Source organism: Fusarium falciforme, chromosome 7, assembly GCF_026873545.1.
Source record: "Fusarium falciforme chromosome 7, complete sequence".
In the NCBI taxonomy this organism is placed as follows: domain Eukaryota; kingdom Fungi; phylum Ascomycota; class Sordariomycetes; order Hypocreales; family Nectriaceae; genus Fusarium; species Fusarium falciforme.
Window position 1 is genome coordinate 2,985,883 of NC_070550.1, and position 27,709 is coordinate 3,013,591.

At 51.0% G+C, this 27,709-nt stretch overlaps 5 protein-coding genes and 1 pseudogene across 6 annotated transcripts, besides 1 other annotated feature; 4 read left to right on the forward strand and 2 right to left on the reverse strand.

Moving 5' to 3' along the window:
- Positions 1-891: 891 nt before the first annotated feature.
- On the forward strand, positions 892-1,728 carry NCS54_00957000 (Hypothetical protein; the record flags this gene model as incomplete). Its single annotated transcript, XM_053154912.1, has 1 exon — positions 892-1,728. The coding sequence occupies one exon, from the start codon at positions 892-894 to the stop codon at positions 1,726-1,728; it is 837 nt and encodes a 278-aa protein (XP_053010887.1).
- Positions 1,729-3,598: 1,870 nt separating this feature from the next.
- On the reverse strand, positions 3,599-5,530 carry NCS54_00957100 (annotated as a pseudogene). The gene is made up of 4 exons: positions 5,483-5,530; positions 5,063-5,412; positions 4,072-5,008; positions 3,599-4,015 (listed from the first exon to the last, which is right to left on the reverse strand).
- Positions 3,599-5,530: a sequence feature.
- A 967-nt stretch (positions 5,531-6,497) lies between these two features.
- NCS54_00957200 (CHK domain-containing protein) lies at positions 6,498-7,595 on the forward strand (the record flags this gene model as incomplete). Its single annotated transcript, XM_053154913.1, has 1 exon — positions 6,498-7,595. One exon carries the CDS (start codon positions 6,498-6,500, stop codon positions 7,593-7,595), a length of 1,098 nt encoding a protein of 365 aa, XP_053010888.1.
- A 1,604-nt stretch (positions 7,596-9,199) lies between these two features.
- Positions 9,200-10,543, forward strand: NCS54_00957300 (Hypothetical protein; the record flags this gene model as incomplete). The annotated part of the gene is made up of 4 exons (XM_053154914.1): positions 9,200-9,387; positions 9,437-9,483; positions 9,543-10,032; positions 10,099-10,543. The coding sequence occupies 4 exons, from the start codon at positions 9,200-9,202 to the stop codon at positions 10,541-10,543; spliced, it is 1,170 nt and encodes a 389-aa protein (XP_053010889.1).
- A 601-nt stretch (positions 10,544-11,144) lies between these two features.
- Positions 11,145-19,908, reverse strand: NCS54_00957400 (MACPF domain-containing protein; the record flags this gene model as incomplete). Its single annotated transcript, XM_053154915.1, has 10 exons — positions 11,145-12,608; positions 12,660-12,962; positions 13,012-13,331; positions 14,966-15,515; positions 15,633-16,595; positions 17,591-17,980; positions 18,042-18,308; positions 18,361-18,415; positions 18,476-19,847; positions 19,899-19,908. The coding sequence occupies 10 exons, from the start codon at positions 19,906-19,908 to the stop codon at positions 11,145-11,147; spliced, it is 5,694 nt and encodes a 1,897-aa protein (XP_053010890.1).
- Positions 19,909-20,869: 961 nt separating this feature from the next.
- Positions 20,870-21,304, forward strand: NCS54_00957500 (Hypothetical protein; the record flags this gene model as incomplete). Its single annotated transcript, XM_053154916.1, has 1 exon — positions 20,870-21,304. One exon carries the CDS (start codon positions 20,870-20,872, stop codon positions 21,302-21,304), a length of 435 nt encoding a protein of 144 aa, XP_053010891.1.
- Positions 21,305-27,709: the final 6,405 nt, after the last annotated feature.

Here is a 27,709-nt window from a genome sequence, read left to right on the forward strand (position 1 = left end):
CGCGAGCAACAGCAGCAAAATGAATGCTTCACAACCATTTCACTGAAGTCATGGAAGACTCGACGTCGATGAATGCCCCTTTCGCGGTCGATGTCTTTTTTATCATCGTCGAAGGAAGAAACTCGTGTTGATCAGGTCGACCCAGAGAAGCCAACCAGCCTTCACTGCGCGTGAAACTCGCCAAAGCAAGTTGTACTCGTCAAATGATAAAGTCCGGCATGGCATCGAGCTCTGTGGCTTGAGGAGAGTAAGAGTAGTCGCAGGTTTGCTCTCGTCAGCCTTTGGCTGAAGCTAGCACGTGGTAGTAAAAAAACTTGACACTTGAATATCATATTTGATCCTGATGACATGACTTACACGGTGAGCACTCCACCATCAAAACAGAACCATCTGATCCCAACGCACTAGAATATCTTAAGGTTCTTCACATAATGACATGATAAGTTCTTCGATTTTGGATCAAACACTCCATTATTGCATAGTTTCTACTGAGCTAAAGAAAAGTACATCGATTGGTACAAGTAGTAATACTCCATATGCTCCTAGTATACTGACTTACAAAGGTTTACAACTAACAACCAGCTATATAGATTCATAGAATGTTCTAGTGAGAATCTCGATAACACTGATCATACCGATCATGAAATTACCCTCCACATCGCTGATGCGGATGCCCGGACTTTACCGGGGATAAGTACCTTATTTGAGTCCGGACTCGGGGCGATCTATCTACCCGACCTGAGCGCTCCCAGGGCTGGAGTGGCGTCACGCGGCAGCTACCTAACGTTATTTATTAATAAAGTCGCTGAACACCACTGACATCGCATTCCAATGGCCCTCTACCCTTTAACCCAGTATCGACAAACAAGCCCTACTTGATCGCCTCGAGACATGGCCACAAGAACTCTGGTCGTCGGGGGAACCGGTGGCATCGGCTACGCGATAGCCTCGCGCCTCGCCGCCGAGTCCACATCCTCCACCGTGATCATTAGCGGGCGCAACAAGCCGCAGGACATCCCACACGCGAACATGGAGTTCCGGCCGCTGGACGCGTCGTCGATGCGCGCAATCAAGGACTACACGACTGCGTACAAGGCCACTAAGCCGCCAGCCCTAGACTACCTCGTCCTCAGCCAGGGCATCGGAACCATGGCTGGCCGCACCGAGACAGCAGAGGGCATCGACAACAAGATGGCGCTTCACTACTACGGCAAGCAGCTGCTAATCCGCGAGCTGCTGCCGGTTCTCAAGGACGACGCCAAGATCCTCATCGTGCTTGACGGAAAACGCGGTAACCCGTCCAGTCTCATCTGGGACGACCTAGATCTCAAGTCCAACTTCAGCCTCGCCAACGCGGCCGCCCACTGTATCTCCATGACGGACGCCATGGTGCAAGCCTTCGCGACGCAGCAGGCGGGCAGCAAGAGACACTTTGTGCACGCCTATCCTGGCTTCGTGCGGACCGAGATCTTCAAGAACCTGCCGTGGTATCTGCGGACCCCGGCGAAGGTCATCGGCCCTTTGTTGGGTGTGCAGCCTGACACGTGCGCCGAGAGGCTCATCAGCGGGATACGCGAGCGAGCGGCGGACGGCGATAAGCTCTGGAGTTTTATTGATGAGAAGGGCCATCTGATCTCGAACAAGGCAAGCTGGACAGAGCAGCAGATCAAGGATGTAGAGGACCATACGTGGAAGGTTATCGATGGTGCGCTGAACACGACGACTTGAGTTGCAGCTGAGGGAAGGCGGTTGAACGGAGACACAAGCCAAGCCCGCGATGTGTTTGACCCTCGATCTTCTGGCTCAGTTAACGCATCGAGGGCCGGGCTTCAACTATAATAAAGAACACATTTGTGTTTGACCCTCTGAGGCCAGTACCAGGGTTTGCCTTGGCGTGTTTTCCAAGTGTGACACTGTTTTTTCTACCCGGGTAGCGTTGTGTGGTCAGATTGGGAGTGTAGGTCAAAGGGATTTTGAACGGAGGGATACGGCAGGTCTCGAGCAAATTATCTGATGGCCACATGCTTCTTCTATCGTGAGAACTCATATAACGGCCTTGTTTACGGTATTTTATAGCATTGGGTGATGCTGTAATGTGTATATCAGTGTGTTCTTTTATGTAATCCGCTAATATGAGACGTCGTTAGCTCCTAGGGCTGAATGTTTCCCGAATCCCATTACCTCCTCATGGACGCCTTTTTCGCTTGACTCCGGTTCTCCAGCTGACTCAACAGAAGTTTGGCTGGGAACCTCTGCCCCGCTCACTTCGACATAATCTGAGAGCATGGTTGATGGTGTCGGAGATGGAGGCGACATACTGAACTCCAGAACGAGATGATGGGCATTGAAGATGTTGAAAAGTGTGGGAGGGACGCAAGCGAAGGTGCTTGGATGGGGGAAAGGGGGCAGGAAGATATAGTAAAACTGCTACTGTGTCTTTTTCTGTGGTGGCTGATGGCTTCTTTTAGAGCCGTCATTGATGATAGCAACCGCTAGAGCTTTTTGAGCCTCGGGGACATCTGACCGAAAGTCTGTCTGGGGATGCATGTGAATCGGCTAGAGCGAAACATGAACTGATCAGTTTAGGTACCAAAATGGGGCTTTTTTATTCTCTCCAAACGGTGGCACTGTGACTTAAGGTGATGGTAAATCAGCTTGAGGCAGGTCTCCCTCGGGCTGCGGCCTGCCAAAGCACTGCGGTCTGCATATCCAAGAGATTATCCAATAGGAGATCAAGGAGCAGGCGCGCAGTCATGATTGTTGAAAACAAAAGAGTAATCGGGTGATTAATATTAAAATAAGGACTCTCGAATTTGGCTAACTCACAAAAGCGAAAGGCCGACCAAGAGAAACGGACAACAAGTGATGCTGAGAGGTATCACGTGTTCCACCACGTGCACTGGACTTGGCTGCTGCACCAATGAAGACCCACAGCCGCACAACTCAACCCAAGCATCGTCACTTTAATTCAATCTCTTCGCCGTCTCATGCACCGATGTGCTATGTGAAAGGGTAGAAAGGCAAAAAGAAAATTGTGCGACCACGCCAGGATTCGAACCTTTTTTGCTTTGTTAGACTTGTGTTCGAACTTGGACAATGTTGAGTGGAACTAACCTGGAATCTCTAGAGAATTTGCGAGTTGTAGACCGAAATCTAGCGCCTTAGCCATTAGGCCACGCGGCCTTTGTTGAGGTTTCAGACGACTTGTTGCTGGCTTCGTGCCAGGATCGCGAATGTCCGTAACGAACGAGTGACGACTCCATGAAACTGTTTGTGCAAAACACACAGCATTGTCACAGCTGAGGTGAAATCCACGGACCATCCTCTAACCATTGACTTGCACTACGAATGCTCTAACTAAAACTGCCGGAAGACGTTGATCTATCGGGGCTCGAGGCGAAACGAATGCTCTCGTGGACCTGGCTGTGCACCTTAAAGTTTATGACTGGCTTTTCATACGGGATTCATCTCGAATTGTACAATGAGGCACAAATCATTACCAATCTGGGCGGGGATGATCAGGCCACTCGTAGAGTGGTTGATCCGGACACGATTCCAGAAGATCCCCATAATGCCGAAGAACCTCTTTCCACTCACTGCTACGCGAGGCTATCAATCGAAACTCATCATCACCTTCTGACCCGCGGCCAACAATGAAACACTCTTTGTCGCTGTGGCCGTAGTGGGCAAAATCTCCACAGGTGATATACTTGAGTGAAGGCGGTCCTTCAGGTCCAAACGCCCACTTGGCGAGTGTAGTGAATGGTTCTAGAAGCCGAGCAGATCGTGTAGACTGCATGGCCACCTGCGGCGTATTGCCTGTAGGGTCTTCGGCGGTAGGGTCTGCCAAAACATCAGATTCTGGGTCTTTAAATGCATCAACAGCTCTATCATCCGAGGGAGACCGACCATCTTCGTCCACCGGCCTGGTAAACCTTCGCTCGTCGGTTGTTTCCGGGCGCATGTGGAGGACCTTGAGCGACGAAATGGGTCCGAAATTATTCAACACTTCAGGCTACCGGTGAAACTCTGTAAGCATCTTGGGCGTCAACAAGGTGCAGATCATCTTACCACTGTTTCTGGCTCGCAGCCTAAACCAAGGCATTCGAGATGAAGGTTTGAAGACGGATCCTGGATCGGGGCTTTCCCATCACCGTCCCGGTCGGATTCCTCTTGACTGTCTTCAGAATTCCAGATAAGGGTATTATCGATTATCCCGTCGTACTGCGCGAGTCTCTGCAAGGTGTCTCTGTGTCGAGAAATGTGCCCACATGGCGGCAAAATCCCGATCAATTCCTCAAAGCTCAGATATAGCTTTTGAAGACCTGAAAAAGAGTCGAGAAAACCCCAAAGAGTGCTCAGTCGTGGGGGATTAGGCCAATCGCCGTGGTCCTCTATTTCCAACTCCTTCAACTTGAGAGCGACGTTGAGTTTTGGAGCATACTCGAGAAAGCTTGTCCACTTTGGACATGATCGGAGTGTTAGCGATCGAAGTAATCCAATGTTCATCTCGTCGATTAAACCTGGCCCAACGCGTACATGTGAAAGCGACAGTTTGGTCAAGGCATTGAAGATAGGCCTCGGGGTGGTAGTATGCATGTGTCGGTTCCAAATGCAAGCAAAGAAGCCGGCCGTTTTATCCCCATTTCTTGAGCTGTCCATCCAGTATTCATCGCTGTCGGTCTCCCAACCATCACTGTCACTGACATCGTAGTAGCCGTTTATTGACTCGACCCTCTTCCAGTCCAGTAGATCAATCTCGACTTCCTGCAGATGTTGGGAACTTTTGATGATGAGGCGGCCGAGCTCGAGAAGGTACGCAGCGTTGGGTCCCTTCCAAGAAAGACTCTTGAGTTGGCGAAAATTGGGGAGGCGCATGGGTTCGCAGGCACCGCGAGGGCATTCAGGGTCTGTGATGAGACGTAGAGACTGGATCGTAGGGTGCATTCTACCGAGAATGCCCTTCTCGGCCAGAATCTCTTCAGGGACGCAAGTTCCCATACCCCAGCTAGCAAAGATGTTAAACAAGAGTTCTTCAATGATGCCTGAGTTGCTTCTTTACCTAAAACTCTTCAGATTTCGAGGCATAAAGAGCTTGATGATTGACACGCCCTTGTGTTCGAGATTCTCGAAACGTTCCTCTCCCTCATCCATGTCAAGACGCCATCCCAGATATCGGCGCATGGTGTACAAGTGAGGACAAAACAGATGCCGTTCTTGCCCAGACTCGGGGATGAAATGAAGCTGAGACGTCTTCATAGATGCCTCTTGTGGGAAAGTCGAGCGAGTAGCATCATCCATGTGAAAGTCATCGGTCAAGGTAACGGCGATGGAGGCCCAGAGCATCTTGAGAAGAGACTTTCGGATTTCCGTGGACACCAGCGACAATGATTTTATGTCATCTTTGCCCAACTATAAGGAATTTGAGTCAGCTATCACACTCATTGGTAGCGTCATCTGAGACAGCGTCTGGTTGACACACCAATGCAACCACCATTTCGAATGGCACCAGCGGAAGTTTTGACAGCATGATTAGGGCATTCTCTGAGAAACCCCTCTAGCAACAGATGCAACGTCAAAGAAAAGGGGATGATCAAGACGTCAGGATGTTGAGACATAAGAGGCGGGGGAGTTTTATCTGCTTGTGGCGTTGTGGCAGTGCGTCATGTTTCAAGCACTGTTTTCATCTGTAGCCTCTGATAGGTCGGGCCGCGATGGTGATTGTGAAGACGGGTAACTAGGAACCCATGGCTGCCAATCAACGAGTCAAAGCTAGCAAAAGAAAGGTGACTGTCTAGTCGTCGAGTGGCACAGTTCAAAACTGAAGGTTCTTGGACTTTATCATTGAACTGGATACCCTATAGCCAAGATCTATATACATCAAGTTCTACTATCGCCTTAATCGACTCCGGCAAAAAAGTATGTTCACCAGGCGCATCAATCTAAGCGTATACCATTTGCTGAATTCCCATTTATGCCTTTCCCATAAGTCCCAAAAATCTCCAAGCAGTTACCCTAAAGGGTCAAAGGTCAATCAAACAAAGCTTTTAATAAGGGCTAGGTATGGCTTTGGCACTGACACTGCAAGCAAGCTAAACCGCCCTGGGGGCATTCAGGACTTGATTAGAATGTACTTGCTAGGGTCGGAGATTGATAAATAGCTTCTAGGCCTAGGTACGTATCAGTTAGCGAGAAATATTATTGCAGACCCCTCCCTGCACCCTGTATCTTGGGGAAGGCTTCATACCGTCGTGGCACGCTTTAAGCACAGACTGGAACAGGGTTACGCCTACGTAGGGTCGCATTTTAGGGTGATTTGGCAACCTAGGCCCGGATTCTCCCTGCACTCCGAGTCCCCGCTATGTTGTATTATAAAAGCTTGAATATGCTGTTGAATTCCAGCCTCTCATCCTCCGTAGCCCTTGTTCTCTATTTTGCTTAAAATCACGCACTACGAGAGCCTCCGGTCACCATAAACACAACCCACAGCAACCATCATGGCGGCCTCAGCGAATCGTATTTCTCATCAAGTGAGAGGTGCCATGAAATCAAGCGACCCTCTTCCTCTTACCGTTGAAGAGCTCACTGCCTCCTGGTTCACCAAGATTCTGAGCAAGCCGGTCCACGACATGAGGGTCGTCGAAGCTATTCATGGCACAGCATCCAAGATCCTTCTTGAGCTGACATTTGAGAACTCTGCCGATGTTCCGATCAGGGTTTGCGTTAAGGGTGGCTTCAATCCAGCTCTGACCGGCATTCCCTACATGCTGGCCGTCTACAGACTGGAAGCCGAGTTCTATTACCATGTCGCCCCGACCATCAAGATGCCTCTCCCTCCAACGCTTTATAGTGGTACCGATACCGTCAATGGGCAGGGAATCGTTGTGATGGCCGATCTTAAGTCTCGGGGGTATACATTCGGAAACCCCCTCGAGACCTGGCCTGTCGATCGGGTGCAAACGAGCGTTGAGCAGCTAGCCACTCTCCACGCGAGCACATGGGGTAGCAAGCCCGAGGACATTCCATGGGCCAGCCAAACGGTTTCGCTCAGGGATGCAATCTTGGGCCTGGCAGCTCCGGAGGCATGGGAGAAGCAATTTGCTGGGGAGGTCAGACCTCCAGTGCCAGACCACATGATGGACCGTGAGCGGATGACAGCGGCGTTTCAGGCCCTCTGGAAGCCGTCAAACTCGACGCTCAACTGCCTAGTCCACGGCGATGCGCATATCGGGAATACATTCATTTCGCCTACTGGGGAACCTGGATTCCTGGACTGGCAAGTTATACATACCGGGTCAGTCATGCACGATGTTTCTTACTTTATCATCGGCGCGCTATCGATTGAGGACCGGCGGAAACACGAGAAACAGCTCCTCCAGTCTTATCTGGGCGCTTTATCCCGCGAAGGAGGGCCCCAGTTGCAATCAGGAGAGGTTTGGGACGAATATCGGAAGCATACTTTCCATGGATTCGCGTGGGCGCTTGCTACGCCGATGATGCAGAGCCGTGAGATTGTTCACGCGATGACGGAACGCCACTGCACGGCCATCGTAGATCATGGGAGCATAAAGCTGCTGGAGGCGACTGAGGAGTAGATGGATGCTCCCAGATGCGCCAAATAAAGGATGACCTTTACATATATACACTGATGAATGGACCTCCCAAGTTCATACAAATCCGAACATGAATGCAGGCCGAGTCAGGCTGGATGAAACTGGCAGACATCATCGGTCTTTAAGATGCCCCTTGCAAAGGCCATTAGTGATGCTGACAAAATCAGGGGGTCATGAGGATGGGGGATCCCCCAGTCTTTCGGGGAACGCCACCGTGCCGTTCTTTAGCCGTAAGTTGTCGTATAAGATACGAAGAGGGGGCGTAGTCTCAAGGGTCCGATCTAATAATAACAACTCGCTTCGAAGTCTGTATGTATGGTACCTGGCAGGAGATGCACAGAACGAATACATTGGTGCAGATGGAACCACTATCTCAGACAATACTACCTTCCCAAGAGGTACCTGCGTTAAGAACAGTGAAATGCCTGAAAGCTACGAACTGGTGTCGGCTGATTTTCTGTCTCTCATGGGGCAAAACGTCTGTTAATCCTTGAGCAAAGCTGCCGGGCTGATATTATTGGCTTGCAAGATGTACATGCCCCAGACAACGAGAGTGCTGAGCTGATCTGTCTGAAAAGCCAAGACCCTAACAAAATTGTTGTGTAACATTGTTCCAGGGGACAAGGCTGGGGACCACTCTTTAAAGTTTCGCACTCGAAGCCGGCTTACAGTACGGAGTTTCCGGCCCGTAGGGAGGCGTTTCTGGGGCAGGCTCCTTGGACTTCCGATTGGACGCCCAGGATTGTCATAAACTCTGGCATTTGGGATCATTTGGGGATACTTAACGGCGCCTACAGTCCAGCCTAGTTATTCCCGTGCTTGATTTCCCAGCCTTGTTGCACCTGGCTAGCAATCTACTACTGTTGGACCCCTCATGCTCGGAAGTATCTTCCAAATGCAACAGAAAATAAGCACGGGGAACTGGGCCGGTCTCTAGGGTCCCTGGATGATCAATTACCCCACCGGGGGGGGGCATCCCAAGCGTTGAAACTAGTAGTTCCATTGCCCTGTTAGCTCGTCGATTGAAACCCGTGCGTAGTCGTGCCGCGTAGATCACTGATAAAGCCACTCGGTCCACCCAGTGAGAGTCAAGGTGGCTTCAGGTTCGTATCTCGTTCCGGTACAGTACCACTTTGTCAAGGTGTCATGCATGCAATTCATGGTCCCTGGCCATTGCGGAGGAACTCCCTTCATCGGCGAGTTCTTCATTGTTGGTCATACCACTGGCCACCACAGTCGCCAGCTTGCGGTGCTACGCTGTTTTTATTTCCCCCTCGAATGGAGATGGAATACGGTGGCAGCTAGGTTTCCAGTCTGCCTTTGAGTGCTCTTATGTCAGATTTGTTCTAGCTCCAAGGGCAATGAACCCTTTGGTTCAATTCCTTTCGCTCTTGTCTACTTCCTTTGTTGGTACAAATCTTGATTGGGTAGTCGACCACTCTTGGCCTCCTGGTTTCGAGGGTTCTCCACACCGTCGTCATACATGCTCAATCTACTTCTTTTTGGCTGACATTGTTTTCTCCTACATCCCGCAGCACGGTCCGCAGCAGAGCTACTGATCTAGAAGGTGTCTCAACAGCGCAGACATGTCGCAGGACGAGGGCGCAATGCCTCCGCCTAAAGGCGTGACGCCCGATTTTGACGGGAGCACCACTCTCCAGCACTCCGTCGTCGTCGTTTACTCATGTACCTTCGCCGTCGCCACCGTCACCCTCGTGCTGCGGCTCTACAGCGCCTCTGCCATCGTCCGGAAACTGGATTGGGATATACGCAAGTTTCGCCATCGGTTGAGATGCCGCCCGTATTGCTAACGTGGGTGATAGCTCTGATCCTTTTGTCGTGGGGAGGATCTTTGGCCTTCTTCATAGGGGTGCTTCTAGGTAGGCGATGACTTGGTTCGCGAGAGGAATATAGCTAACGTAAATGTAGCGATTCCGTCTGGCTTCGGGAAACATCTATGGGATGTTCGAGCGACAGACCTCCAAGGATATCTGAATGTAAAGTTGCTTACCCGTATACCTACCTCGGTTGATCACGCACTGACTACGGGCGCTTGCCCTGAACAGCTCCTCCTCGTGCTCGGCCTCACCTATGTCTGGCCTCCTACGCTCGCGAAGCTGGCCATTCTAGTGCTATACTACCGCCTTATCCCCAATTCGCGTTTCCGAATCGCTCTATACGCTGTCGCAGCCGGCCTCGTCGTATACACTCTCGTCTTTACGATCTTGCTAGCTGGGCCATGTCATCCTCAAAAGCCCGGCACCAACACTTGCGTCGTCAACCTGACCATATCGCAGGCGGTCCTCAACATCGTCAGTGACGTAATTGTTATCGTCCTTCCAATCCCCTTGATTCATCGCTTGAACATGCGTCTGAAGCAGAGGGTAACTGTTGGCCTTCTCCTTGCCCTCGGCTCTGCGTGAGTACCTACCTTGGCCTCACAATCCATCATTTCAATTTGCAGTAGTCTAACCTGGCCGACTAGTGTTGTTATTGTTTCTTGTATCCGCTTCGGCTATGTGCAAAAGATGCAGAAAAATCCCGACGTCACCTGGACCCAAGCTTCGGCTTCCCTCTGGAGCTGCATCGAGATGAACACCGGGATAATCTGCAATTGCCTCGCCCACCTGAAGCCTTTTGTTCGACGACATATTCCCTCGCTTGCAAAGTTTGTCTCCGGAACGAGTCAACAAAAGTCGTATCCCGATGAGGTCGACAACAGTCACAGCTTCAAGCGGTGGAGGGGCGACAAGGCAAGCCATGGGTATCAGCTACACAGTGTCGGCCGTTCGCAGGAGTCGGCTGCTGCTGGCACGGGTAATAATGTGGTTGTTGTTGACGAGTTCCAAGTCGAGTTCTCACCGTCGAGGAATACGGACGAGGCCTCAAGTACGGAGGATATCTTGGTACATAAACCCCGGCACATCTAATCTGGCCTACTCCATACCATGAGACAAAATATATAAAATTGAGAAGAGAAAAGATTTCTTGCCGTGGGAGCTAAACCACGATCTAAACTCTGGATCGGCGATAATCTCGTCTAGATGGGGCTTCTGATGAAAGTGTTGGTAGAAAACCTTTGCTTCTTATCATGAATTTACGCCAACTTCCCATATTAAAATCGTCTCTCCATGGGCTTTACAAAGGCAATCCCATATCCTAGAGTCAAGAAATGGAACAGGTTATATTTGTATGCATGAAAGTATGATGCGACGCAAGATAAGATGACGCATAATTCTGCGGCCACCTAATATATCGTCATGTACTCGGTGTCGCTGTAGCACTCCCGAATGACCGCCTACAAAGACTATAGAAGCTGGCAAGGCCATCAAAGTGAGATCAACCTATAGTTACACAGAAGCAGCTAGACAGTGGTGGGAAATCTAACAAATAATGCTGGTCCAGGAGCATTCGCGAAATGTCGACAGCATAGTTCAAATAAGCGACGCAACCGTGGGACTGAGAAATTTGCAAGGCCGACTTATTAATCAATTTATGAACTATCCAGACAAAAAGACAGACGGTACTAAATCAATCTGCAAAAACTGACTCAAACAAACTCGTGCTCGTCAAGTCCTCACGCAGGCCCCCTTGCAAAATAATAAAACCATCTGCTAGTACCCAAAGGATGCGTGTTTCCATATCGGCTACAGCATCATCTCGGTCCCTGGTATCTTCTCCCAACGTATCCACGTACCGAGCCATAAACCTTTCCACAACCTCCTCAAAAGCCCGGGATAAGCCATCGGCCGGGTGCAAACAGGTGTCTTCAAGGATGACTTTTCCCTCGAGTATGTCGGTCCTGGCCTGATCAATGCTCTCCTCCAAGATGTCCCAGATAATCCGATAACGCTCGTTGACCTTGGAGCGAGAGAGCATGAAGCCATATCTTAGCAACAATAGATACATACTTACAAGGTGCCTATGAGAAGACTCGCCGATGTCGGGCAAGACAGGCTCCCCAATGATATCAGAAGTCACGATGTGGGCTTGCCTATAGAAGTCTATAGTTCTCTCCAAGTCCTGTGTGGGATATGGGAGTTCTCTGAGGGCTTGAACGAGACCGCTGAGTTTGGCACATATCGCCTTCAGCCACGACCCTTTCACCTGCAGGAGCCGCTTAAGACGAGAAAACTCTGCGTCTTGTCCATACTCAACCACAGTCGCAATATCAAGAAAGCAATGGGTATCGTTATCTCCTTTCCCAGTGAGAAGGATGCCGTCGCCGAGGACGTGAGCGAGTTCCTTCCAGCGTTTCGAGGCTTTGATGCATTTCGGTGTACGCATGTACTCACGTAACTCGGCACGAGAAGGAATGGGCGTATGCGCGTGATGCCGAACTGTGGCAGAGTTCTCATGATCTCCGAGTCCAAGGCGGAGTTGGAAGAGTTCAATAACGCGGGCGAGCCATTCAAACTCCTCGTGTTGAACAAACTCATCCCTGTCAATCGGCATCATCCTGAGGGACATGAGGATACCGAAGACTTTATGTATCGCCGCTTTCTGGTCTTCATCGGTCTCGGGAAGGAAGACTCTCCCAGCTTCGTCCAATTCATACTGGGCTACTACCCCATCAGTTGAGCCGCTCGAGTTGTCGGAGAGCACACGTCTGAGCTGCTCAACACCCTCTGGTGTATTGGTCAAAATTCGTGCCCATAGCTTCTCGATGAAATCCTGATCTTCGGGGTCGTTTTCATGTGGAGGAAGTTGATCCAAAAATGATAGGCGTTGGAAGATGGCCTTCTTGCTGTTGAAGGCGGATGTTGACGCCTTGCATCCCTCGACGTCAAACGTGTCCAAGCTATCGGAAAATCGTTTCAAGAAACCTGAATCCCTGAAGATATCGATTGACCAGGGCAGGTTTTCCCAGAAGTTTGTCCAGGACGGGATTTTGGAGATAATGATAGATGCGTAGACCCAGAGGGCCACACGGCCTCGCCTTCTCCGATCAACATGATCCTTGATGACGTTCTTTTTGCGGGAATCGTCGCACGTCTATATTGGATTAGCGTATTGAGCCTGGCGCAATAATACTGAAGTACTTACCTGAAGGGCGTTTTCAAGTTTGTCGTTTGCCATGCTGATTCTCAAGATGATCAAAATACAATAAACCAGGTTGACATCGGGTGTAGGCTTTTGAGTAAGCTGGTTAGCAGCCTCTTGGATGTGATGAAATAGACAGAGTTCTCTATAGCGGCATGAGAGCCAGATGAGAGCCTTGTCGCATTCCAGGAGGGTGTCAGTTGGGAATTCATCCAAGCAAGATGGAGTGAAATTCTCTTCGCCACCCGCTTCGTCATTCTCAGGGAGGAAGAGATACTTGCCACTGCAGAACGAGGAGGAAAGAAGCTGCCTTGAGTTAACGGGATGAACTGTGATGGAATTATTAACAACTTACTGTCCAATGAACCCTCTGCGACCCCCTGAAGTCATAGGGAAACTCAATTTGATCGCCTTGAGGTACGTGTTTGACCAAAAGACCCCACAGTTCTGCGACTCTGGAGCTGCTGGGTTTCCGGAAGCGTTCTCCGGGGTTTGCGAAGAAAAGGAGTTTGAGCAAGACGGAACCCAGCATGTAAGGCACTTTACATTCTTGCCCTAGTACTTTGATGACCAATGGTCTCCCAAGGCTTTGAAAGATGAGGAATTGGAGGTGCAATTTGTCGGCTCGCGGCCCATCGAGACATTCAAGGACCATGGCTTCATACAAGGATGTCCCTAAAGCAAAAGTTAGCAACAAAAAGCAAGAGAATTTTGTATGAGAAACAGGAATGGCCGTTTGCCAGGAAATACAAATCAGTTTGGTATGCAACTCACTTAGAAAGAAGGAGCCTGCTTGGATGATTTCCAGAAACTGCGCCTTCGTGCATGGACCCCTGAAAAGCCTTGGCTTGCGTAAAGCTTGACAAGCCTGGCAGGGAAACCCCCCAGAGCACTATTCCCCTATGTCAGAGATCTTCGGTTGTAAAGGGACATAACACATACCGATTTGTTCAGGAACTTGCAGCGGATACAGACACCTGTTAATCGCGCTGCCCGTTGTCGCTTGAGTTGTTCCTCGTCGAGTCGCCCATGTCTCCCACCTCTTTTACGAGGCACCAAAGGCCGCTGCTGCGGGAAGATCGGTGGCCAACCTAAGTTGTAGGTACTAGGACCCGATTCCAAAACGCCTAGCGCTTCCATCGAGGGTCCGCCGGTTGCCACTGCGCTCGTTGCATGGGTATTGTCGGTATTGTGGCCAAGTTGTCGGAATGAAGATAGGCCAGAGGAAGTGCCATGATGTCGAGGCTCGCGAAGGTCGGTCCTTGCGTCGAGCATTTCCGTGTCGCCTAATGGACATCAAATGGTTAGATTCATCATGAACTCGAGGCTAGTCAAAGCGGGGCCTTATCCGTTTACCAGAAAGATGGAGGCCAAGGTGTTGATCAAACATTGGTTCAAAGCCTTGCAGGACATCGGGTTGATCGAACCTAAGTTGAACTTGACCTAGGGGAGGTTCAGTGGGAGGAAAAGGAGCGTTGCTTGCGAGATCAAGGTCCATCGGCTCAGGGTTAGGTACTTCGAATGTCGGAAAATCTCCTTCGTCAGGGAAAGGAAACGCTGGCCAGATTGAAGAAACCTCTTCTTGAGGGAGATTGCTTTCAACATTTGGGTCAGGCTGAGAGGCCTGGCCTGCATGGATACCACCGAGCCACGGGAAGTTGTCGGCTTTGGGAGCTGGAAAAAAGTGTAAGGATGTTTCAACGCTTACACGTAAGGAGTAAGATCATCACCAACCTGTGTCGCCCACTGACGCATGTTCACTGGGCCAAACTGCATCAGGCATCTCTGAGAAATCAATGCTAGAAACGTCAAAAGTCGAGATATCGAGGTTATCTAGAAACGAGACAGGGCCAGGGGCGTCTTCAGTGATGGTTTGGGTAGTTTCAGGATTGGTGACTGGGGCGTCCGGGTCGGAAAGGGGAGGAACTGCACCTGCATCTTTGGAATGAGGCATGATGCTCGACTGATGAGTGCCTATGTCCTATTATCGGCGAAGCAGGCAGAGCCATGCCTTCTTATACTTGATGAAGGGCCTGACTGAATCCAGGCTGTGGCCCCTCTTCTCGCCTATCATAATGTTGTGGCTTTATCTCACCAATCATCGCTGTCGGCGGTAGGAACGTTTTCGAGGTACGTACTCTAAAATACTGGGGCTGCATCAGATCAACCAATCATATTTAGAGGCGGAAGGTACATCGATCAAGTACCTGTTTCATGCTGTAGAATTGACTGAAATACAAATGGTGAGGCTACCTCAGTCGAGAGAACGCCCATCTATCAGAACAAATCCAGCCACCGCTTTGCCTGACCTTTCGAGAAATTGAGTTTGATCTTGGGCCATTCTTTCTGTTGTGAAGTTGGATCCTTGAGTGGCTCTCCACTGGTCGGTCCTTTAGCCCCTGGTTGGACTTCTAGCTCGTCGATGTCCATTTGGTCAATGTCCATCTCATCAGGGTCACTGTCACTGCTATTTGACGATGTCTCGGCCTCGTATGTGCCAGAAAAGTTGAGTCCATAATGTCGAAAAGTCCGTTGTGCTTCCTTCTCCACTAAGGCTCTACCAAGCGGTGTCTTCATGACTTCCATCACCTCTTTCGTTCTTTTTATGAAGTCGTCATCGAGTACAGAGCTGAATTCCCACGTATCGGAGTCTTTAAATCGCAGAAACCGGACTGTATCGCGGCGCGACCCGTTAGGCGTGTCGCCGGTGCTTTTCTGGGGCCTTCCGGTCTTTTGGGGCTGATTCTGTCCCTGGGGCAACTTCGTCGAGCTTGAATGATGGCCCTCTTTCATCTTAGCAACGAATCCCCCTGATAGCTTGGACTTGTTGGCCTTGCAAAAAGCCTTTGGTAGCTTGAACTACGGACAGTTCCCGATCCATTCACCTCTCTGATATGCCTCTTGAAGGAGCTGGAAACCTTCGTGTGTCGGTGTGTACCCAAACCAGCTTCTCGCTGGTGCATCCATCTGCCTCACGGCCTCCAGAGACACAACCGGCAACAGGGTTGCGTCACCCATGGGCGACTCGGTTTTCCCAAGAACTGGGTCACTAACCGATATGCTGCCGGTCTGCAGGTTTCTGAGGCGTTCCATCTCTTCGAATAGTTGTGCTTCTCGTGCATCAAGGAACTCCTGCTCACAGTCGGCTGTAGTTCCGACGTCGAAAACCGCTGGAAACTTTGAAGAAAAAGAATCAAAGTCGGCTGGTGCCATCATGAAATCATTGATTTCAAGAGGCCCGCCATCCGTGCCACGTTGAAATGCCTCACGAATGCTGGCTCCGTGTCCTGTTTTCAGGCCCAGAGCTCTATGGCTGACATCTTCAAAGTAACAGGTGTTGACGTACGTCGCCAACTGTTTTTGCTGCGACATATCGGCGACATTACGGGGGAAATCGTTCAGGATCTCCATCCACTGCCTGGAAATGGCCGTTTCAGGGTCGGCAGTGCTGAAATCTTGCTCTCGCAAGTAGGCCCGCCACTCGTCAGAAAGGATGCCTTCGAGATAGGGCTGGCCCAGCATCCATTTGCTCCATTTGATGATGACCTCCCGAGATTCGGCATGCGAGATCTCAAACCACTCTCTGTAATCCTGTCCGCACTGGCCGCATGCCAAGACCTTTCGTTTGGCCGCGAGTTCGGCATGGATCATGGCCTCGACACGCATCGCATGAGGAAGCAACGGGGTGTGAGCCACTACCTCAGTTACCGGAATGCAGCTCGCGAGCTCATTCGCACGGTGTTCAGGATGATAGTTGGAGAAACCAATCTTCAACACCGACGCTGTACTCAGGTCCATTTGTGACCGGAGAATGTAGATGTAGCCGAGACCTTGTCCTTGCAGTGCGCTGGGAGTCAACGGGCTCAGCATCTTGGCCCTGACTTCCTCGCTGACAGCCTTTCTGTCTAGATTGCTGGTTCTGAAGGGGCGAAGGAGGGACTTGAGAGTTAGTCGGCGTTTGCTTTGTCCGGAAAGGTGCTCTGCTTCGCAGATAGCAGCTAATTCTTTCAGCATTTTAATCATGTGACTTCTGGAGTCTTCAGAGTCGCATGAGCTTTGCGAGCTGGAGCATATGTCCGTTGCTTTCTCGGTGTGCGTGCCGATCGAAAGATGAATCTTAAAACCGTGGTTTTGTGAGGGGTTTCCGGCAGAAGAAAGTTGCGATACGAGGCGCCCTCGAGACGATCTGAGCCGATCCAGTCTTTGCTAAGACGGGAACAGCTACATTTCGTCTTGTGGATGTTGCCCGGGGACAATCTTGTCTTGAACGTTGCTGTAAACGATGACTTGGTGTGGTGAAGCCTGATGGTCAGGTCGGTTGGAAGAGCACTAGAGCTGATTTCTTGTGCCATTGTTGACTGGGGTGCCTGGGCGTGGTTATGGGCAGCAGAGGGCAGGGAATAAATCAGAGTATAGAGCTAAATACATGGGTTCTACGGATGGCGGGCTAAAACGCTGTCTTTTATTTCGCTCCTGGACTGCTTCTGCCTAGCCACAGTAAAGTAGGCCTAGGCCGTTTCAGTGACCGGCTCTGCCTGAGTATGGGGGAGATTTTCAATCATGGCAATTAAAATTCCCTACTTGAGTAAATATTTAACTGACGCAATGCTGCCTCACAGTGGGGGAAATTTCCAACTACGGCAATTCAAATTACCTACTTGAGGAATCGAGTGAGCAATACTGCCTTGCCGTGGGGGCAGCCTTCTGATTCGGGAAACCTAGGTCTGTTGAACGGCCTCGAAGAAGCGGCCATGCTCAGCCACCCTCAACCTGGGTTTCAGGTTCCTCCGCCCGGGCTTAGCACCAGCTCGGCTTTAGAAATGGAAAAAGATTCTAGCATGCTTCAGTTTTGCCTCTCAGTTATATGGCATCTACTACTAAGTAAAGTCGCTGTCCCTCTTCTCTCCTATCTTCCCTCCTTAACCGCATCACACCTCGGCATCAATATACTCGACGGTGAAAATGGCGGGTGCGTAGCCGTTGACAGCCGTGAATGTCTGGCTCGGAACGTTGAACCTAACATCCTTGTTGTACATGGCCTGAACAGCTGACTCCGGGGCGTCGTCCAGGCTCTTCCAGCCGCCTTGGCCGAGCGAATGGCACCAAAGGGTCACCTTGTCACCGTTCTTGATGGTGGATCCATTCAATGGCTTCCATCTACCACTTGATTCCAACTTGCGGAAAGAGAACCGATTAGGGCCCCGGTTCTCCTGCTGTGGAACGAGTTCGCCGTTGGTCTTGTTGACGAAAATCGTGCTCGCATCTCTGCCAGGGGCCTGGCGTGCGTCGCCCTTGAAGAGAAACAGGGGGTAGTCTTCAGAGAGCTATATCAACAGTTAACCTTCTGTAAATGCACTGTTTTATGACTTTTGGGGGTTGTCTCACGTTACGCTTGCGGCCAGCAGCCTCATTGTTGGGGTCACCGTCCCTGACTGACAGGGGCCACAAGACCGTGTTTGACCCAATCCAGAGACGGATCTTGCTGCCCTCTGTCCACGGCTTGTTTGCGTCGAATTTTGGCAGCTCGATAGGAGCAGGAACAGGGTCTGGTTGCTTCGGCGCGTCCTTCAGAATCTGTGCGAAGAGGTTTGGAACGAAAGCATATTTCTTGAAGCGACCAAGCAAAGCTTGCAGAGATACCGGTTCATCTTGCTGTGACCATGCTGTTAGCCAACGCCACGCTGCTTCATCTCACAATACATACCTGAATAACCCTCCAGTTCCGCCATACAGCAACAGTAGCCGCCCAAGCAGCAGGACTGTACCAATCGTGTTAGCTAGGTAGTTGTACCATGGATCAAAAAGTGTAGGATACTTACTCGGCGCAAAGAAGAGTATCACCACCACGGGCTGTGAACGAAATTGCCGAGTTACCTCGCTGGTTGTTTGAGGTCTGGTCGTGGCCCGTCTGGGTTTCGGTAGAGCCTTTCACTGATGCAGCGCCCAGACCGTAAGAAACTGCTGCACCCACGGATGCCTTGAAGTCTTCCTTCGCGGTACTGCTGGATGCACTTGCGAAAGAGTCAGCCGCCTTGGTACTCTCTAGTCTACCGCCCAGCAAAACTTCCTGAGCAAAGATGGTTCCAAATCTTCGCTGGAAGTCTACCAGCTTTGCTAGAGTAGGCTCCTCTTGCAGCGCCGCCAGAGCCTTGTCGCAGTACTCAGAAACCTGAAGCGTATTCTCATCCAGGAACAACCTCACACGGGGGAAATTGTAGGTCGCACGGTACTCTTTCTTCTGGCCGCCTTCGGTGGAAGCAGTTCCGCGAGATGATTCTGACTTCATGCCCGCTGAGACGCTGACGGAGACCAGTGGCGTTCCTCCACTTACCATTGTCTCGACGGCCTTGGAGGAGAAGGCGTTGTCGGCCAACGAGCTTTGGAACTCCGTGCTGACTTCGGTAATGTCAATGTGTGGCGTGTCCTGGATCTCGACAAAGGGCTGCAAATGTGCTGTAGATGATCCTTTCTTGCTATACACCAGCTCAAACGCTGGAAGTCGAGCGCTGGTGATCTGAAGCTGCTTGCCACGGACGTCGAAGGCGTAGAGGAGTTTGTTGAGCATCATGATCTTGTCCCAGTCCTTGTTGGCAAAGTCGACAACACAGTCAAGCATACCGGCAGCACTTGGCAAAGTGTTTTCACTCCGGGCACCCGCCCACCCGACACTTTCAGCAGCGTAGTTTGCTTGATGACTCGCCGAAAGGGCTGGAGCTGCGATCTGGGACTTGCTTCGGTCCGTGAGCGTTGTATCCGCTTTGTTATTCTCCGCCCAGGTTGCTCCCCATCCTAGAGCCGACCTTGGAACTGGGGCCATGGCATCCTCAACGCACATGTAAGCCGTCAGGACGGGAAGAGTAGCCGTTCCAACCGGCCCTTCATCTTTCTTGGGCACAAAAGCCTGCAGCTGGGTTGCATTGACACTGCTGAGTGTCAGGTAGTAAAGCAACGCGTTCGTCTCGTCAACAACAGCACAGTTCTCAAGACAGAATGACCACTTGGAGTCAATCTTCTTGCCCAGGTACGTTCGTACATCTTCCAGTGTCACCTGGTCAATGGTCTTCTTCAAAGCCAGCTGCTTGTAGTTGATTGTTGCTTTAGGCTCTTGGCTGGCGCTGGTCTTGTTGATGAACAAGACTTGAACGTGGAAGCCTTTCTCGAGGGCCTTTTTGGCGATCTCGGGGAGATCGTCTGCTGTGAGTTAATAACCATGATTGAGAGGCTGCGCAGGCAGTCACCCACCGGAAGGCATCTTGGGGCTAGCGTTTGGCAAGGGTGATGGAATGAAGAGCTGTTGCTTGAGGGTAGTCTGCTAATAAAGTTTTTAGAAAAGAGGCAGGACTTGAAGTACCTCTTATAACATTTATCAGGGTATGTCCTACGAAACTGTAGATGAGCTGTAGAGTGAAACCTTCGGTGACAAACCTCTCTCGATTGTGAGGCCTCAGCCCGGAACACGGTGATCCCGTTTGCCAAGACCTACGATGGCAACATCGCAGACCTGTTCGTATTCCCTCGATGGTAGCGTACCTAGTTCCAGCTCATCCAAAATCATTAGTCTTTCCATAAGAGTAATTATCTCCATTCAGCTGGGTCGACTGCGCTCTGGACTTCAATAATGGTGTATATCTCATCAATAGTTTTCCCAGTGCTGAAGCATCACCCATGCGTGCCATCTATGTGTCGTCTGTGTGCCGTCTGAGAGTTCGTCCGCAGCTCCACTTGGGTGCAGGATTATTGGTTTGTATCCACTTGGCTGTCGATACAAGGTAGCTCCACACGCGCCCAGAACATCTAGGCAGAGGCAGGCTACCGATAGCGTCTTGCTTCAGCTCGCCACCATTGCTTTAGACCTGGGGCCGCGATCCAACCCCGCAATAGTCTCTCATCGGATTGCTGCAGGCCTCCAGCCTGGCTTCACCATCCGATGAGAGAATATTGCCATCGGAGTTACTCTTTGTGGGAAACTGTCTGTCACACCAGACGCCAAGTGGTGGATGAGTATCAACATCGTCTGGCATAAATAGCTCTCCCATGCTCCGCAACATCTGAGAAATCCAAGCAAGCTATCCCAGCTCTATCAGCTTCTTGTTACAGCAATATTCAACTCCCATCTCACATCCCACGCCATCAGCGCGCCCAACTCTCTCATCCTTTTTATTCTCCCCCAAACAAACAACCAATCTCCTGTCTTCCCCGACAATAAAGCCATCATGGGTTGGAACCAGTGGGCTCTCCTCCGCTTCGCCAACAAGACCTATGATGATACGCTGAAGCTCAAATTCCCCAACAAGGGTGACCACTGGGGATGGCCGTTTGAAGACACCCAAGACACCAGTACCCGCAACAAGATCGAGTACAGCACCATTGAAGAGAAGGATATTGAGCCTCAGACCACCTATGCCTACGGTCAAACTGGAAAGCAGAATGAATGGGCTGGCATGGAAGGAACGGTTGATATCTATACCAAGGCAACCGCGGGCACCAAGGAACAGAAGATCGCCCGCATTTATTATTCCTGTCCTTGGACCGGTTCCAACAAGTTCAGTATCTCCGATACTGCCTCTGGCTGGAAGGTTGACCAGTGGGGTGCTGATTACAACGGTAATGCACTCGGGTCGATCACCATTGAGGTGCGCCGCACATAGAGCTGTACATTCACCATAACTCTGCAAGATGGATTGGGCAGTTTGGATCGAGTTGTGGTATTTGCTTTGGATGGGAACCAGTTCATACTCAGTATACTTATTTATCTTCTCTTACTACACATCTCCCGCTCAGCTCTTGTGATCGTAATGAATCCCAGTGTGCTTGGATTTCGTCTTTGAGTATCTTGGTCCGTCTACTTCACTGCATCAAATGTTCTTCATGGCCGAGCACTAACTACAATTTCCAGCCGTCGTTCATCCGCGCTCTCTTTTACAACCAGCGCCTTATTCCAAGGTTTAGGACCAGAAGTCCCATGCCCCACGTTTCCCATTCTCTCTATAGCCCTTGACCCTAATGCGAGAGCGAGCAACTGCCCAAACCCTCTCCAGCCTGAGCTCATCCACGGCCTTGGCGAGAGCAAGACAATCGCTCCATGAAGAATGGCGATAGCCACATGAAGTAACAGCACAGTAGGTGCTAGGATAATAGTTTCGCTGTTCTGAGAGCTGTATGCATATCGACGGCTGTAAATCGTTTGTTCAATGGTAGTTGCGTCGTCACCGGGGAAGATGCCACTGTAGGTGGCTGTATGCAGCAGTGACAACGCATCAGTCAGATACACAGCGAGAAAGGTGGCAATGCAGCTTGCTGGTCGAGCTAGCGGCTCGCTGTTGCAGATATCCAATGCTTGACGATATGTTGAATTGCGCAGCTCGGCATCCCAGGGTCTGGTCGCATTTCCAATGTCATCCGGCTTTGAGATGCAAGACTCAAAGCTCAAAGGGTCTAACCAGAAACTTATGCTCTTTCTAATAGTATAGTTATGGATAGTATAATAGTGGAAGAGGTATGAAAGGATATTGTCATGAGCAAAAACGGGGTATGAAGACCGCATGCCTCAAATCGGGCCGCACAATCGGACCGCGTGCTATTTGCATCTCAAAGGCAGAGTTATAAGGGTCACTCGCAGCGAGTTAGCAATAGTAACGCCGAGAGGAAGAGGGATATCGAAGCTACTGGAAGTAAAAAGGAGGCCTCAAGAGAAGTATAAGAAGCCCTAGAGGATCCGGGAACGTAGAAGGATGAGAATCAACAGGCTCATTGATCAGACCCTAGCTAGCTATCAGCTACTAAGCCGCTGCCTTTGTCACTCTTCTTGGTTGATCCCTTTGACCCCTGACAGACATATCTAAACCAAGTTGACGAAGGCTCCAGATATAGGGTAAGCACTATCAGTTAGAACCGGAAATTAAGCAACGAAACGCTTGCTGCGAAACGTGAGCCCTTAAAGAGAGACATAAGCTCCCATTAGAAAGTAATGACACGTCCGAGTAGAATGCAAGGGCTTTAGAATGGCTAACATAGAATAGGCCTGGGCTGTGGTGGAACGTGGCCTGGGAAAGTATCGCATGCCACCCTTGACAAGTTTTTGGGTTGGTGGGAGTCCTGCTGAGTCAGGTCTTAGAGGTACTGTGTGATGATGGAATTGTGGAAATAGAAGTGGAAATAAGTGCTACAATGATGAAGCAAGTCCCAAGCCACCTAGACGCTGAAGATGATAGCTCTTGTGGCAAACGAGCCATAGACGGGAGATGGGTCAATAGCTTTGGCGGGGCTCTCAAAAGACACTCGAACAAGAAAGTCTCATTACTCATATTGAGTTTGCGCTTGAAACCCCAGGCCAAGACACTCTTATTCCACAGGGAACACATCGTATGATCAAACCCAACTGTAAGGCACTAGAAACATGGCGTCCAACAAGGTAGCTGAGCCCCAGATGTCTCATGCTAATATGGTGCCCTCCATGGTGAGCACAATCCTCAATGGAGTAAACGGTCCATTCTTAATGCAAGGGAACCCGTTGGAGAGAATGGCTTCAGCCCTACACGATCATTGCATCAATTACTGGTGGACAAGTTTGCCGCGAAGGCCCTTTAGGCGCTGTGGCTGCCTTTATCCTGCTGAAATCGAACTCTTCATGTCGTTCTGTTTCGTTTTGACACCGTCGCTTCTCTCTGTTGCGTGCTTGGAATTGTGAGGCTGATGCCCATGACCTTACGGGAGAATCTAAGGTTTCCGGAAATTGCATGCAAGGACCTGTAGAATATGGGCTTGTGGGAAATTCCTTCTCGGTAATCTCTAGAGCCATCTCGGCCGCCCTGAAGCAGAATCACGCTTGCTGAGATAAATATCTCACAATGGCCTCTGCTTGCCCCGTTTGAATTGAACATTCAGTCGCTCATTGTCACTCGTTAAGCTAGTCCGCTCGTTGGGCACTACACTCTTTACTTTGCCTTTTGTTTCAGTCAATTTTTACGGCGGAATCCCCGCCAGTTTCCTTCTTTTCATGCTCTTTAACCCTTTGACGACCCTACTTGGGTCTGCCGCTGTTGCGAGGGCCTTGCCGGCTTTCAACAAGACAATCCAGGCACACGACGGCACTGTCAACTCTGGTCAAGGACATGGACATGACCAAGGGCCAGACGTCGAGGTGGTTGTTGTTTGCGATCCATCAAAGAAATGCCCCGACAAGGGAACCAAGTGCAGCAAAACTCTGGGGGAGCCTCATTCTCATGATCCCTCCTCTTCTTCGCACCATAGCCATTCCGAAGGTTATGGCTCTCACCAGGATGGCTATCCTGGGTCAACCATCTTTGAGCATGAGGAGTCGATCAGTACCCTCACCCCTGCTGTCCACTGGGACTGTGATACAAGGCCTGCCACCAACCTCATTCCCATTCCTGCCCATGGGAAGTCTGAGATGTACTACGGTGTTGACAGTAAGATGGGTCTCTCCCCTTCACAAAAGCCTACTAACACAACGTAGACCCTCACAGGGGTGGACAATATGCCTTCCTAACCTATTACTTCGACACTCCTTCGGTCAACCTTGACCATTGCGGTCACGTCTCCAGCATCGAGTACGGAAAGGACGGCCTCACCATCACTTTCAGTAGCATGGAAGCCTACAGCCATGCCTATGACAGCTGGAGCGACGATGAAGACCTCATCCTTATCACCTATACTGAGGGCTGCGGTGACTGGGCTCAGGGTGAGCGATGCTACTTTAAGGTCACCGGACTTGTGTACAAGAAGGGCGAGCTGTGTATTATTGCCATCGGAGTACCTAGTCACCCGGACGATATCACAGTCGGTGGTGATACTGAGTGGGGATACTGGGAGCCTCGCAACCCCGGAGGCCACTCTCCTGGGTCCTCTGTATCTCCACCCGTCTACGGAGGAGGCTCCTCCCCGACAGGCGGGGGATCTGGGGGCCAGGGCGGCGGATCTTTCACATGGAACCCAGCTGGCACAGCCTCATCTCCTCCCTCGTCTGCTACATCTGCCGACGGTGATGCGGATAGTGGCTCCACAGACTTCGCGGCCAGCCGAAACGCTTGCAAGCCCCCCGTTGATACTCGGTTCGGCCTCCCAACTGCTTGTCTCGGAGAGTTCTTTGATCTCGATCTCGACAATGACCTTGGCTATGACCCGGTCAGCCAGCAGTACCTCACCTTTGCCAGAGATCTCGCCCCAGGCCTTCAAGTCGAAGAAGAGCAAGAAACCTTGCGCAGAGTGAAGCGCGGTTTCAACTTGGGCTTTATCGCAGGCAAGGCCATAAATTTCGTCAAGAACTCCATCAAGTCCCTAAATGAGGGATCTGCCATCCCTGGCAGCTTCAACCACGAGTTCTCTTGGAAGCTTCCTGATCGAGAGAACAAGAACCCCAAGGCCAACAAGCTCAAGGACTCTAGTACCAAACAGATTGAGTCTCCGTGGGGTGATTCCATTCTTCTCAAGGCGTTTGGCACACAGGAACCTGGCAAGGACGGGAAACTTGCCGGCTACATGAACGTCTTCTGCGTTGGTTGTGGTGTTTCTGGAAGCGCTAGAGTTGGCGGAAAGGCCTCTTGGGGTCTTACTGGTTTTACGAAGGGAGAGGTGACCATCAACACGGATGTCCGTTTCGTGTTACAAATCGGCATCGACGCCCAGATGAGCTACACCAAGGAGTGGAACAACAATCTTCTAGAAGTCCCTCTCCCAGGCCTCTCTTCCGGTATTGTCAGAATCGGACCCACAATCAGCGTCGACTCCCGCGTGAAGCTCGAGGCCCAAGCAAAGGGCAAGTTGCTCGCAGGTGCCGAGATGGGTCTCCAGAACGCACAGGCTAAGATCGACTTCGTTAACCCGTCCCAGAGTTCCAAGCAGAACTGGGACCCTTACTTCAAGCCTATTTTTGAGGCTGAGGGTGAACTCATGCTTGCTGCGACTTTGGGCCTTCCACTGGGTATCAAATGCGGTATCAGGGTCAGCAAATGGAGTCGCGATGTTGGTCTCATCGACGAGCCTTCAATCAGAGGTGTGGCTCAGGTCGCGGCGTCTATTGGTCTAGGCAATGACAATAAGTTCTCAGCTGGTTTCAGCGAAATCAACGGCTGCACTGGCATCAGCACACAAATCACTTGGCGCAACCAGTTGTACATCGATCTCGCTGGTTTGAAGGCGATTCCCCTTCACGATACCCAGGATAGGCCTCTTGCCCGTGGTTGCATCTCGTGGGTGTCCCTATCTAGTAATGGCATGTTCCAAGAGAACTCTCAAGCTGACTATTTGATCCAGACTCCCTGGTCGTCCTTCAGCTACAGGCACTGGTACGGGCTCCATCGAGGCTACAACTGGTAGCTCCAACCCCACGGGCACTACTGAGCCTACCAACACGGGTGATGCCACAGCCAGCGTTGAACCTACCGGAAACACAGCTGGCAATCCTTCGGGTACGGCTGAACCTGTCGCTACGGCTGAACCTAGTGGTGCCGGAGATCCTGTTGCGACTGCTGATCCCACAGTCCCTGGAGGCTCCATGGAAACAGAGCCGAGTGACTCTTCTCAGCCAGGCGGCGTCGGACAGAGCGGAGATGACCGGGCTGGTGGAAATGAACAAACTGGACCAAGCGAGGACACTCCAGCTCGCCGCATTCGTGCCCGCCAAGCTGATTCAACTGAACCCTCTAGCACTGGCTCCCCCGAACCTGGCACAGACTCCTCCGAAATGGACTCCTCCGACATAGGCTTTGACTTGACCTCGAGGGTTGAGAATGGAACCTCAGACCTTTCCTACGACCTCAAGAGTTTTGGAAACAAACCTTACAACCTGACAGGCGGCTTTGAAGTGGCTCTCATTGTCGATCCAGATGCCAGAAACATGGTCGTCTCCTGCGCCAACGGCAACGCTTACGTCTTCAGAGTTGACGGGGAGGACAACCCCAACTGCTCCGAGATGTGGGCATCAAAGGAGGACGTCGTCGTGTTCGATGGTGCTGAACGTCTCATGCACTACTACAACAATTCGATGGCTGCGACAGGCGTCTCTCGACTGCGTCTAGAGGACGAGACCGACATCCCCAGCGGCGGTGTCGTGGTTGCCTTTGCCCCGTACTTCCCCAACCCAGATTCGGATGAGTACTTCTTCGTGGCCGTGGACCCCAACGAGAACATCTTCTACCCGATTGTGTGCGAGTTTGAGAACGACGCTGGGTCGAAGCTGTTTCTTGCCGAAAACCCTGACGAGGGTGCTGAGATGCTCAAGAGCCCAGATCTGATTTTCACTGTGACCGGAGGGAAGGTAACAGACTGCTATGCAATGCCGCTGATGATGGGAGAGTATGCCGAGGGCGACGATTGGGAAACCCTTAGTGAGACGAGCGACGCTGACTGGGAGTGGGAGTTTGAGGACGAGTAGACGAAGGAGAAATCTAACCTGTGAAACACGTCTGTATTTCCGTTCATGTACATAATTGCCTCGATAGTAGGCCTTGCAGTTAGAGTAGCTGTTAAATGTAATGGTTACGACTGAGGCGAGCCGGAAAAGGGTTTAGGGGTCGTGCTCTGGCCGAGCTTGGTCTTGAGACGAGTCGGTCAAGTTATCATGCAGGTTCCATGTGCTCATCGCATTACCCAATGACTTCCCCAGGCCTGGAATGGGGAAATGGAGATAACGGTCCAAGGATCATTAAGTGGCTGCACCGGTGGCTGATCACGTAACCGCCCCGGCCGGAAATCTGGGTTAGTCACGATTTGGAGGTCAAATATAGCTAGGGGCCTACTTACCTGTGAAATGATTGGACGCTGGTGCAGGTATTCTGACGGGTAGGGTTACGGAATACCGTATTGAGATTTTCGGGTACACTTCAGCGCTTGATCTCCAACACTTGGTCTTGAGCGTGGCTAGCACACGATTCTGGGTAACTGTTTAGCCTTCCCAGCTGTCCACATCGCCGCCTTGCAGCAGCTGGCCTACATCCACTCTCTTCACTATCCCATGACGAAAGTAGTTTTTTTTTGTGATATATCATAAGTTGCACTTGAGAAATGGCCGGCATACACATCGTGAAAAGAAAGCA